This window comes from Macadamia integrifolia, chromosome 1 (genome assembly GCF_013358625.1).
Source record: "Macadamia integrifolia cultivar HAES 741 chromosome 1, SCU_Mint_v3, whole genome shotgun sequence".
Lineage (NCBI taxonomy): Eukaryota > Viridiplantae > Streptophyta > Magnoliopsida > Proteales > Proteaceae > Macadamia > Macadamia integrifolia.
Window position 1 is genome coordinate 4,601,788 of NC_056557.1, and position 13,171 is coordinate 4,614,958.

The 13,171-nt window shown below is 38.3% G+C and overlaps 2 protein-coding genes across 3 annotated transcripts; one reads left to right on the forward strand and one right to left on the reverse strand.

Moving 5' to 3' along the window:
* Window positions 1-1,481: 1,481 nt before the first annotated feature.
* LOC122077238 (serine/threonine-protein kinase Nek6-like) lies at window positions 1,482-7,910 on the forward strand. Of its 2 annotated transcripts, none has more exons than XM_042643233.1 (14): window positions 1,482-1,612; window positions 1,846-2,040; window positions 2,734-2,800; window positions 3,771-3,836; window positions 4,019-4,065; window positions 4,180-4,225; window positions 4,325-4,405; window positions 4,482-4,524; window positions 4,670-4,719; window positions 5,782-5,863; window positions 5,958-6,007; window positions 6,131-6,204; window positions 6,389-6,440; window positions 6,526-7,910. In XM_042643233.1, exons 2-14 carry the CDS (start codon window positions 1,922-1,924, stop codon window positions 7,747-7,749), a joined length of 2,001 nt encoding a protein of 666 aa, XP_042499167.1. In that variant the 5' UTR covers window positions 1,482-1,612; window positions 1,846-1,921; the 3' UTR covers window positions 7,750-7,910. The 2 variants fall into 2 exon arrangements, with proteins under 2 accessions (XP_042499167.1, XP_042499088.1); XM_042643154.1 differs by having other exon boundaries at window positions 1,491-1,612; window positions 1,824-2,040.
* Window positions 7,872-9,144, reverse strand: LOC122077371. Its single transcript, XM_042643340.1, has one exon. It carries the CDS (start codon window positions 9,112-9,114, stop codon window positions 8,020-8,022), a length of 1,095 nt encoding a protein of 364 aa, XP_042499274.1. The 5' UTR covers window positions 9,115-9,144; the 3' UTR covers window positions 7,872-8,019.
* Window positions 9,145-13,171: the final 4,027 nt, after the last annotated feature.

The following is a 13,171-nucleotide window of genomic DNA, read 5'->3' on the forward strand; positions in this document are numbered from 1 at the left end:
TAATTAGCTTGATTTGATGCATCACCAGAGTACTTAAATACAACAAAGTATGCAGCCCATCATAGATGGGAATGGGGAGGGTTTAAATGGGGCACTTTGACCCAATCTTTCCTTAATGAGGGTATGGTATAAAAAGGAAAGGCTCTCTAGGTAAGCAGCATAGAGGAGTGATCAATAAGATGTAGTTAGGTCGTTTTATCTAAGAGAGATAGAGAGGTAGCTGGTGTACCCTCCCTTGACGGTTGGAAGAAAATTTTTTCTTGAAAAAAAAAATATGATTATATGATTTGCCGAAACCATAGTTACTGTCATTTGTAAAATAAGGAAAGGATTGCCACGCCATTAGTGTAGCTTGCGCTTCCTAAACACAGGGAGGTGGGAGCATGGTTACTAGGTGCAATGATAATGAAGGAGAGAGAATGTGAGGGATCTCCATAGCCTCATGAAATTGTTGAGCTTCTCAATGAGGTGAAAGTCAAATTTAATCTTTTGAGGATTGTGCTAGGATACACAAATATACCATTGGACTATCCCACACAAATGCTATAGAACAGGAGAGGGAATAAAAATAAGGGAAAGAGAACCTGGTTTGCTTATGCGGCCACTGCACCCAATGCTGAAGCCAATGGGAGGACGCGTGGAGGCATTTGGTTGTTGGGAGGGTAGTGCCATCTTTTAGCATCCGATTGTATTTGGGCATGGATACACACAAGCGGGTAGTGTTCAATTCTCCTAAAAATAATTTTTGTAAATTTGATTGCAGGGTCAGTGACCCTAACTCACTTTAGCATTTTGGATTTTTTAAACAAATCGGGTAAAATCCAGTCCATTGCCATCCTTGGAAAATTGTGACGGAGAGACAAAGGTTTAAAGATAAAAATTAGAATCAAGTTTCCCTTCATCCATAGTGAAAAAAGAATCTCTTACACCCCACGAACTAATTCTTTTATTGGATTAAGGGTATTCAGATTTAAAACTTTCGTAAATACAAATAAGAGTTAATGATGATATTCACTATTTAGGAGTCCAATTATAGTTTTAAATTACTTTAGATTGAGGTATCGTTTCTTCACCCTATGTTTGGAAAACTTTATCCTAAAAGAAAATAATTTTATGGGAAAAGAATACTGCCGCCTGTTGGGTTGTGTGGTGCCTATGTCTAAACCCAGAAAAGGTGAAATGATGATCCCACTCCTATAAAATGAAAAATCCCACCACTATTGAATACCCCCACATGTACTCTCATTGGCCCCTACACTGATAAGAGGCCATGCAGCCTAAGAGCGGTCCCCATCTCATGGTTTATAGACCATCTCAAAAAAATATAGCATTCTGGGGCCACTATAATGATTTGTAAAGGACCGGGAAGAAGCAACCAAAGTTCACGTTTAAGGCTTTAGGTAGAGTGGCCTCTAAGAATCCAACATACCTGTCAACCACCTCACCCAACCTTTCCCCTCTTTATACTTTCATTTTTGCCTCTCTCTCTCTCTCTCTCTCTCTCTCTCTCTCTCACACACACACATACACAACAAAGAGTAAGAATCACAGTGGAACAGGCGCCTCTGTAGTGTGACAATCTCCAAAGAATACAAGCTTTGAACCCAATTTGGTAATCTCTGTTGCTCTTGATTGAAATTCCTGTTTTATTTGTTCTCTGTTATCTGCAACTTCTATCACATTTTTGTATTTTGTGTGTAGTAAATGTGGAATTTAATGGTCTTAGACACCCTGAGTTGTCTGTCATGGTTATTTCATGAATTTCTTCAACTCCAATTCTCTCTGACCTGACCTGACTAGCCTGAGATATTCATTTAATGTAGTTCCTGGGTGAAACTAAAACAGAAATGGTTGGAGGGTTGTAGCAGTTGCCATTGAAGCTTGCTTTTGGGCTTGAAGAGTTTGAGTTTGGTTTCTTTCAATGGAGCTTATGAATGAAGAATCGAAATCAAAGATGGAAGAGTTTGAAGTAATAGAGCAGATTGGGAGGGGAGCTTTTGGGTCAGCATTTCTTGTCCTCCACAAGACTGAGAAAAAGAGGTAATGAAAAAGGGAATGAATCGCCTCAGGCCTTCAAGACTCTTAAGCATTGTGTTATTCTCTGTGTTTTCCCATTTTCTTCTCAAGGTTTTGTTCGTGTTCTAAAAGATCAGTTCTTTCTTCCCTATTTTTCTGAAACATATCAATTCTGGAAACTAAATTTTCACAAAAAATAAGTAAAGAGAAAAATTCCCTATCGGGCTCTGTTTTGGTTAAGAGGGGGGAGGGGGGCGGGGGAGAACAGGAGGAAAGGGAAGAACTTGCAACAATCAAGCACCAAAAATGATTTTTTTTTTTATTAATTACATTTTACTTCTCATGAAAATAATTGAATTTTCCTTGAAACCAAACAAAGCCCGAGTCTTCCATTTCAGGCATGCTCTGTTCAAAATACAGTTCTCTTTTGCTCGAAAAAGCTGTTTTGGTGGGTAAAGAGAGAAATGGCTCCAAAACTGGTCCAAATGGTTGCTTTGACCTTTGACCAGGCTCCGTTGACTGAGGACCAAGCCAACACTGAGGTTGAAGGCGTCCAACCAACCTGGGCTAAGGTTGGTATGAGCTGCAAAACCAGCTGGGTAGTGAACCCACCCTAACTATTCTGGCCCCAAATCCTAGTTCCTCTCACCTACTTATCTCTTACTTTTCTGTTCATCTGTTTACTTCATGCTTCTATCTATTGATGACAATTTGTAGGTACGTTTTGAAGAAGATCCGTTTGGCTAAGCAAACAGAGAAGTTCAAGCGAACAGCTTATCAAGAGGTCTGTTTTCTTGACACTTCCCCTTTCCCATTTCTCTCATCTCTTTATATAAGCTCCGAAAAAAATGGTTTTTAAACCCAACCAATGTTTTATATGAAGGAAAATTCTCTGAATCTTATAAACATTCTTTTAGGGTCTGCTTGTTTTCAGATAAAAATCAAATAATATTTTAGATAATATAAATAAGAGGCAATTTCCGTTCACCCATGGTAAATGAAGAATCCCTTGCCAACGAGTTTGGGTGTCTTGCAATGGGTTAGGGACAGTTGAGAGGCTATTATCAACATTGTACAAAAAATGGACAAAGTAATAATGACCCTTGATGGATGTACTTTTCCTTCACCCATGTGCGGAGGAAACTTTCTCAATATAAATATGAATCAAAATGAAATATTATTATATATCGGAGATCTCCTATACTTAACCCCGCCCAGCCCCTCCCAAAAAAAACAGAAGAAAACAAACACAAAAGGAAGAATCCACTTTAGGATCAATCCAATTTGAAAAAACAATTTCTTTTGGAGATCTCCTCCGTAGAACTAGTTTCATATTGACATGCACACAGACATAGTGCTAGTGAGGAACCCGTAGTAGTTAAGGACAATGGTATGACCCATTGAAATGGAGAAAGCATTTCGAGAAGAAAAAATCTTCTCATCCAAGTTGATTTGACGTTATGATTGGAATCTTAGAATAGTGAACTCATCATCAACTGCTACCTCTTATTAACAAATGTCCAAAATATCCTCCTAGCCTCGATCAAAGGATCAGATCCCGTGCGGTCTTACACCTTAGGGGAAGGAGAACTTGGTCAAATTGAAATTTTCATGGTGTTCTTGAACAAGGGCATTTCATCATTGGAAATGATACTTTGTCATATACATGTCAAGTTAATGCCATCTCAGTTCTGATATAAGTATATGAATTTCATGGTTTAATCCCTACTCTCACTGATTTATTTGTTTTGCAGATGAACTTGATCTCAAAATTGAAAAACCCATACATTGTAGATTATAAAGATGCTTGGGTGGAAAAGGTAGAATCTTGGCAATGTGCAGTATGTTGCTTCACACTCATCAGACGTACAAATTAACGGCGGATAATAAGTCTAGATGTGAACATTTTTAGGAAAACTAGAATTGTGTTACAGTAGCATATTATACAGATTCCAAGTTTCTAGCCAAGCCAACTTGATTTGGGTTTCTTTAAATTATACAGGAAAGCTGTGTTTGCATTGTGACAAGCTACTGTGAAGCTGGAGACATGTAAGAGATATAATATGTGGCACACCATCTTCTTTTCTTTTCTTTTCTTTTTTAGGGGGAGGGGGAAGATCCTGAGAAGGTGCACTGAATTATCTTAAATGTTTCAATCATCAGGGCTGAGATGATAAAGAAAGCTAGAGGAACTTTTCTCCCTGAGAAGGTGAAGTTCAAGGAAGACAACTAGAAATTTTAACTTGTTTCTTACACCAGTGCTAACATGCATCTGTTCTGTTTCATACCCTAATGTTTTGTTATTCAGAAGCTTTGCAAATGGCTGACACAGTTGTTGCTTGCTGTGGATTACCTGCACTCCAACAGGGTCCTCCACAGGGATCTGAAGGTATGTACTATACCCCTTCTTGGGATGAAAAGTTTAACCTGAGATCATTTTAACACATGGTTTCTGTGATTCTCAGTGCTCCAACATATTTCTAACAAAGGAGAATGACATCCGCCTTGGTAAGAAGGGCATTCTACCCTCTACCCTCTACCCTCTCCCCTCTCTAAAAGAATTAAACCCCAGAAAGACCTGGCTTTGTTTCGCTTACATATATTAGAGCTGGTACCTTGTAAAATGATCTTTGGCTTACATGTGGTTCTGCAGGTGACTTTGGACTTGCAAAACTACTCAGTAAAGATGATCTCACTTCTTCGGTATGTTTTCTTCCCTCCCATCAGTAGTTCCTGTTATGCACCACTTCGAGACGTCGTTTTTTAATGCCATGAGAAACTCTAACCATCAGTTCCTATAAAACCATCAAAACGGGCATTTCTTGTTAGCTGGGTGTACCTTACAGCTGTCTACACGACACTTCTTCTTGTTTAGTTCCTCTTAGCAATTATTCTGAATCTAGATGCCAACACATGTATACCGCATATCTCCCAGCTGGACTTGGACTAGTTTCACAACCATGAGGTATTTGGAACGCTTGGACTATGTCAAAGTGCCTAATAATCATGCCAACTGCTCATAGCCTCCATGTTCCCCATTGTTTTCCTCCAAAGATGAGGAGTAATCATCAAATTGAAGGAATGCACAAAAGCTTCTCTCTGTAATAGGCTAATAGCTGTTGTATTTGCCCTCTGAACCAATATCTCTAACAAAAGAATAATCCTTTTAGTGAGTTGGGATGAAAATAAAAGCATGTGTCCAAGAAGATACCAGCTAAAGTGCTTCAGAAGTTACAGTGGCTTGTGTTCTCAATAAATTTGGATACCTCAATGTCCATAGACGCCATGCCACCAGGGATCCTGTGAAAAACACCCATTTTGCTTCCTACACACTGTGATTCACCTTATTGTAACAATCTTTGACCAAGATCTGCAGTATGTATATGATTTTCGCCCAAGAAATTTGTCAGTTTGTACGATTATTGATGGTTCACATTATCATCCACTATAGAGTGAACACTGGATGTTAAACAGACAACCCACAGTTCAAGTAATTCTGATCTTTCAGTCCCCTCCATCCCTTCAACCCCCCTGCCCCCTTTTTCCAAAAAAAAAAAATCCTATAAGAGGACAAATCATAAGTTTCAGAGATGAGCCCATCACGATTGCAATTGCTCTCTTATCTATAATATGTTTACCAATACAAACTTTTATTGATGGTAGTTATCAAGCTCCTAATTAATTCCTTCAAGCTTACAAATGCTAAAGGTGAATGCAACTGCTCGTATAAAAATAAATCTATGGTCTACTTAATATCTTGTGTAGGTTGTGGGAACTCCGAACTACATGTGCCCTGAGCTCCTTGCAGACATTCCTTATGGCTACAAATCAGATATTTGGTCACTAGGTGAAACTGCAGCATCATGCTTCTATTTTATTTTCCATGTATAGCAATTCATGCATGTCTAGTGGCTTTCTATAACATTTTCCTGCTCAAACAGGATGCTGTATGTTCGAAATTGCTGCACACCATCCTGCATTCAGGGCTTCTGTAAGTCTAAACCGCACTATACTTCTCAGTTCTTCATGTTTCTGTTCAATTCTTAGAAAATATGTCTTAGTTCCTCATGACACTTGGAAGTAAAACAAATCTATTAATAACTGAACTCAACAGGATATTGCTGGACTAGTCAACAAGATAAACAGATCCTCCATTTCTCCACTCCCAACTGTGTATTCCTCTGAATTGTAAGTCTCTTGGCCCTGAATTCATCATAATTCTTGGTTATCTCCCAATGAATGAAAAAAGAGTGCGTTCTGAATAGAATACGAACCTGCTCTGCCAAATTTCCATTATTCTTTTCTTGTTTTCAACCTATTGGTCTACAAATTGCTTCAAGTATTAAGCCAATGATGGGTTACTGCATTACAGGAAACGGTTAATCAAGAGCATGCTGAGAAAGAATCCAGAACATAGACCGACTGTAAGTTCATATGGCTACATTCTATCTTATCAATCGAATACCATCACTTGTTCTGACATCTACATTTTCTTTTTGAATGTTTTAGGCTTCAGATCTGTTGAGGCATCCACACTTGCAACCATACCTCATTGAATGCTGCAACCCTTCTTCTGTTTTTCTTCCAGTAAAAACTACAAATAACTCAGGGGATAAACCAACACAAATCCGATCATCTAATAAGTCTAATGCCGGAAAGGAAGGTAAAGGCAGAGAGTCAAGGAAAGATGCACCAAGAGAGTCGAGGAGTCCAGAGGAGGTGGTCTCAAACACTGATGTCCAGCCAAGAAATCTAAGAAATGTAGATAAAACAGAGACCAAAAAGGTTGACCCAACAAGCTATCGTTACGAAGCATCTCACAACAATAGGGGTGTGCAAGGAGGAAGTAGAGACAGTGAGATGACGTCTCATAGTGGAGATCAAGTCAATGCCAAATGTTTCCAACAAATAGAAAGCACTGACACAGAAAGCACCTCACTGAATACGGCAATTAGTAATCAAAAAGATGAACAAAGGGAGGAAAATTCTCCTGAACATTACCTGCTAGCAGAAGAGATTGATACAAGGACAGGAGGAGTTATCCCAGAGGATGGATCAGCACTGTGTGCTCCAGAGGCTCTTGCGCACAATCATATACAAGGTGACGGTGCAAAAACACAAAACATGCACAGAGGGGCATCATCCATTGCAGATTCTATGGGTCCAGTTGCATCCAAAGATGAAGAAACATCGTCGTCAGCTAGGGAAAATGTTATCCATAACATAAATGTAGTAACACACATCCACTGTTCAAAGCAAGTGGAAAAACCTAGTGACTCTCCACCATGTGCTCCCCAAGACTGTATGTCATCAGGAAGCACATTCAGTGGTGATGATGTAGGACCGGAAACAGTTAATACTCTCAACCACGAGAAATCAAGGACTGGTAACAATGATGAAATAAATTGGGTTACCAATGATATCTCACTGATGAGTACATTGACAGCTCTAAACAGTGATGACACAAGGGCTGAGTTGAATAATCATAGCCAACAAAGAGCTGATGCTCTGGAGTGCCTGCTGGAGCTATGTGCACAATTACTTGAACAGGACAGACTTGAGGAACTTGCGGGCGTGCTGAGACCATTTGGAGAAGAAGCTACATCATCCAGAGAAACAGCAATTTGGTTGACAAAGAGCCTAACGACGGCACAAATATTTAATGGGGGAATCTATAACTCAAGACCTAAGACTGCACTTAAATACACTTATCAGTGCCACCAAACACCATAAGTTTTGAAGGAGATAACAAGCACCTATAATATATCCCATATTTCCACCCATTTCTTGTGTTAAATATTCTGTTGATTTTGATTTGCTCACTGAAGGAGAAACAAATGTGTTGCAAGGAATCATACCATAATTGGAACTAAACTCCAAGAAGTATTATTTTATTTCGCACGGAAAATTTTCAGATCCAGGAAATGTAAACAAACTAGAAAACATCAATAGTAAAATTCAGGCAGAGATAGTTATTGTAACTGCAACGTAACTCTAAAGAACTCATCTTGATATTACAGCATATACTAGCCCAATCGACATGCCTGCAGCGCAAATCAAAGAAACACCACGTACTCGCACAAAGAGGATATTCACATTCTTAGTAATCTGAAGGGTTAGAGTCAGAATCTGCAACCGTCCTTGTTCCTCCATCTTCTTAAAAAAACTCATAGGCTTCACCGATTGCCGCAGGAGGAATGCCATTGAGAACGGGAAAACAAACGCCACAAGGCTCTGAATTGTGACCTCCGTAATTGGGGAAGATCGAGTGATGTAAGATATCCAAGCTCCACAGCCGAGCTGGACGAGACCCAGAATAGCAACGGCTTTGCTTAAATCATAGACGGTCCTCATCAGTCGTTCTAAAACTTCTCTGGTCTCATTAGCGAGTGAAGAGAGATCGCGCTCAACCGTCGGGCCTTCGATCTCTTGGTGTTTGAAACCAGGGTCCTGACTTGGGTATTCGTGTTTCTCCTTGTTCGCATCATCGGAAGGGGTTGAGAAAAATCTGAGCCCAGGATTTGATTTAGTGTTAGGGTTTGTGGGTATCTCCTTCAATTGAGAAGACGGGTTGATCTTAGTTGCAGAACTTGAGTAAAATCTGAGGAAATTGAGATCATGGTTCGTGGGTTTCTCTAATGGCGCCGCCAGAGACTTATAAGGGGTGGTGGTAGAATCTAAGAGAGAACTGATCAACCGGGATCGACAGGAGATAGAGCCCGAGAGATTTGACACAGAAAGGTCTGTACCTCTGAAATCGGTGTATGAGCGACAGTAAGAGGAGGTAAATGGCATAGGGCTTTGGGAGATGGAATAGGCGTGAAACATGGAAATAGAGGAAGAGTGAGAGGGTTTGAGAAGCTTACTAGTGAATCTACGAGCGATGGAAGAAGAAGCCATTGTTGATTTCTTGTGGCTTTGCTTCGGTTTACAGTGGGAGCTGATTTTATAAAGACCAGTCAAAGAGATATGGGATTTCCAGAATGTGGGTGCGAGTCTGCGTGATGACTTTTCACAACAATCCTGTTTGGCTGCTCCTAACATGTCCGAAACTCGGAATGAGAAATGTCCTAGGGAAGTACGGAACCATGTAGACATCGCGTTGTTTGGATTTTCAAAAATATCTTCTGCAGTGAGTGTGGTCCAGCAATGAACATCGGATGGTCTTGAAGGATCTCAGGTAGGGGTGTCAATTCCTAAATCGAACCGATAAAATTGATCGGATCGAACCAATAACAACCCGGATTGAACCAAACCGAAGTCTTATTGGTTCAGTTCGGTTTTGAGTATTGTAATCCCAAAACCAAACCGAATCGCACCAAAAACTGGATGAACCAGAAACCAAACCGAAACCGGCTCAAATCCCGGACCGAGACCGAAACCAAACCGATAAGAAACCGAAACACTCCAAAATTCATTAAAAAAATCAAAATTTGAATAGTTTTGTATACATTTGTATGGAAAATCAAATCCAAACTAGACCAAAAACCAAAACCAAAACCAACCCGGTTACAAATCGATTTAAGAAACCGAAGTTCAACAATTCATCATTTGGTTGTTTCCTAATGGCTCCATACCGGTTTAAAAAACCGATCCAAACCGAAATGAACCTAATAAATCCAAACCGGTACCAACCCGAACCCAAATCGCACCGAAGCCGACACCGGACCGAAACCGATAAATCCTTAATGGGTCGGTTTCGGTCACTTCCAAACTCACACCCAAACCGGTGGAATCGGACCGAAACCGCACCGACCCGGACCGTTGACACCCCTAATCTCAGGGCATGTGTCTAAATACTCTTAACTATCAAATATTCACCGCACCACTGCATTCATTGTAGAGAATAATTGTTTTAAAATTTCATGGGATATTGAACAAATAGATAAATTATTTTGGATAGAACAATATGAAATATTTTAAGAACAAGAGATTTATTTAGTAGTTAAATTTTTTAGAATATATTCTTAATTTACATTTATCTGGGAAAGCGGATGGTGATAGTGGGGGTGGACTGGGAATGGAGTGGTGGTGAGACGGTCGAGAGAAGAAGAAAGGTGGTGCTTTTATTTTGACATGAAATTAGTGTTTTGTGTTCATTGAAGAGTAAGAGAGAATGCAATTGAAATAGAAATCATATCCTAAGGCTGTGTTTGGTAGTCAAGAGGAGAAAAGATAAAAGTATAATTTTTGTATATTTTTTTTTTTGTTAAGAATTTTTCTTTGCACTTGGTATGTCTTCACCTAAGAGAAGATTTCCCTTTTAAAATTCAAAATTTCTCTTGGGAATAGTGAAATTTTCTTTTGCTCCTCCAAAAATTTTCTTGTAAAAAACACAAGAAAACATGAAAAAATATGAAAACATAATAAGACAAAAATGAATGATTACACAATAATTTCCTATGTGTCTATCTCTCTCCTAAAATTCAAAAATTTTTGAATTTTTTCTTTTCTTTTCTTTTCATTTCTTCCAAGAGAAGAAAAGAAAAGAAAAGAAAAAAGAATCTAGAAAAGAAAAGAAAAAAGAATCTAGAAAAGAAAAGAAAAGAAAAGAAAAAAGAATCTAGAAAAGAAATTGTGAGAAAATAAATAGAGTATATATGTTTGGTTACCAAGAGAAGAAATGAAAAGAAAAGAAAAGAAAAAATTCAAAATCATGAAAACTTTTTCTAGATTCTTTTTTCTTTTCTTTTCTTTTCTTCTCTTGGCCAAGAGAAGAAAATAAAAGAAAAAAAAAAAAAAAAAAAAGAATTTTAAAAGAGAGAGATAGACACATAGGAAATCATTATGTAATCATTCATTTTTATCATATTATGTTTTCATATTTTCTCATGTTTTCTTGTGTTTTTGGCAAAAAAAGTTTTTGGGGGAGCAAAAGAAAATTTTACAATTCCCAAGGGAATTTTGAATTTGAAAAGGGGAATTTTCTCTTGGGTGAAGACATACCAAGTGTAAAGAAAAATTCTTAACCCAAAGAAAAAGTACAAAAAGTGTACTTTATTCTTTTCTTTTTTTGGTTACCAAACACAGCCTAAAAGAGTAGCTCAATTGCTAAGGATCAACACTTCTTAGTTAAGAAGTCATGAGTTTAACTCTCAGGATATTTATTATAAATAAATAAATAAATACATAAAATGAATCTACTTCATATTTTGCAGAATTTTTATTTCATTTCGAAAATAGAAATCATTCCAAATCAGGCTTTCTAATTGTTGATTACGAATTTGTTTTCATTTTTTGCAAAGTATTTATTAGTTAATCATCCACTGAGAATGGGTATAAATCAAAAGGCCAACCACTAAGGGCAGAAATCAAGCTCAGGTCCCATTTGAAGCCAATATGCTTAGAACAGGCTTGGATTGGCCTCACTTCAATGACAGTCCAGCCCAACTCAATGCACATGTATGTTCGAAGGGGACAATTTTTCAGTACTTAACTAATTTTTTAGTATATGGGATTTTTCAAGCATGACCATTGCTTTTGACATTAGGCCATGTAGAATTCATTGGGCCAGCGAGGGGATCTACAAGAGACCAATAAGAAGATCATCGATCACATTTATTATCAACTACTAATCTATTATTATTATATTCTAAAAAAGTGATAAGTTAGGAGGGTCAAACCAATGACCTTTTTTTGGACTTATGTTAGAGCTCAACTACCGAATTACCTGCCATTGAATTAAAAGCTCATCCCCTTAAATGAAACAACTAAGAATATGAGAAAACCACACTCCCTCCAACGTGCCCTACACCCCAATCCACATCCTCTTCGTTCTCTCTCAAGAATCCATTTGACTGCAGAGATAATGAGATTTTTAGTTTTTCAATTCAAACAAGCATTAGATGTGCCTCACAAGTGTTGGGAGTACGATGTCTTTTATTATGTTTCTTGTAAAAGTAGGCTTATTCTAAAATGCCATTAAGATGCCAAAGGCCTAAGGCCCGGAGGATGCCAGCATGTGCCATTCTCTCTCCTTCCCATGTGAGATATTCGTAATCTCTAAAATAAAATAAAAAAATAAAAAAAATAAAAGAAATAAAACAACCAAGAGAAACAAAAGTAACTTGGGGAAAATGGACATGATCCTGTTATTTCATATTTTTATCTTCCCATAAAGGAAAATTAAAATTCAAAATTTTAATGTCAAATTGTCAAGTGTGTTTACCAAACTGGTGAAGCCAGGAAAGTGTGTTCTCTCATGTGGGTTGAGCTCATCTCACATTCCATAGGAGAAGATCCTCAACCAATAAGAGGGTGCGTTTGGTGACATTCCATAAAAATATTTTAAAAATTTTTTATTTTATGAACGGGATAAAACATTTAGTGCATTTATAGTGTTTTTTTTTTTTTTTTTTTTAAGTTAAAAAAAAAATTAGCACTAAAACAGAAATTTCGGTTTTTGACACGATACGTAACGTTACCCAACGCATCCCGAGTGTGAATCTCTCTCTTCCTCTCCACACCTCATAGACACAAGGACTAACAGAAGAGGATATAAATTATTGAATAGGCAATGAGAAGAAGTAAACAAATTTACAGCAATGGATTATAAATTTTATATTACATAAATAGAAATACTGAAAACCAAAACACAGACAAAACGAAGCCGACCACCATGCCGGAGAAGAAACACGAAATACTCCGGCGGCGGACATAGCTAGCTCACTCCATGAAAAAATGGAGGATACAGAGGAGGAGAGAGAATCCAAGAACGGCACCCGAAACAGAAGAAATACAAGCGAAACCGTCTTCCATCGCTGGTGATGGAGCGATTTCGTTCTCCTCAGCATACACTGCGATGGCCGAGAGAACAAGGACCATGGCCATCAGAACAGCTGCCAAGGAAATTTTCACCAACGCCATTGCCGGTTACTTCTCACGAGTCGCCGGAATATGAAGAACAGAAGGAAGCCGACGGCGTTTTTTCAGAGCAGCTAGCAGGGGTTTGGATCAGTGCGAGGCGGGGGAGTTTTAAGATCAAAATCCTCTATTTTTCTCATCTCTATTTTTTCTTGTTTTGCTACCTGCAGAATGCGACACGTGGACAATAAAGAAACCAACGATCAAGATTGGGTGAGGATTATTATATCTGATGCGTTGATCTTAAAATTGTCCACGTGTCACTTTCTACAGGTAACAAAACAAGGAAAAA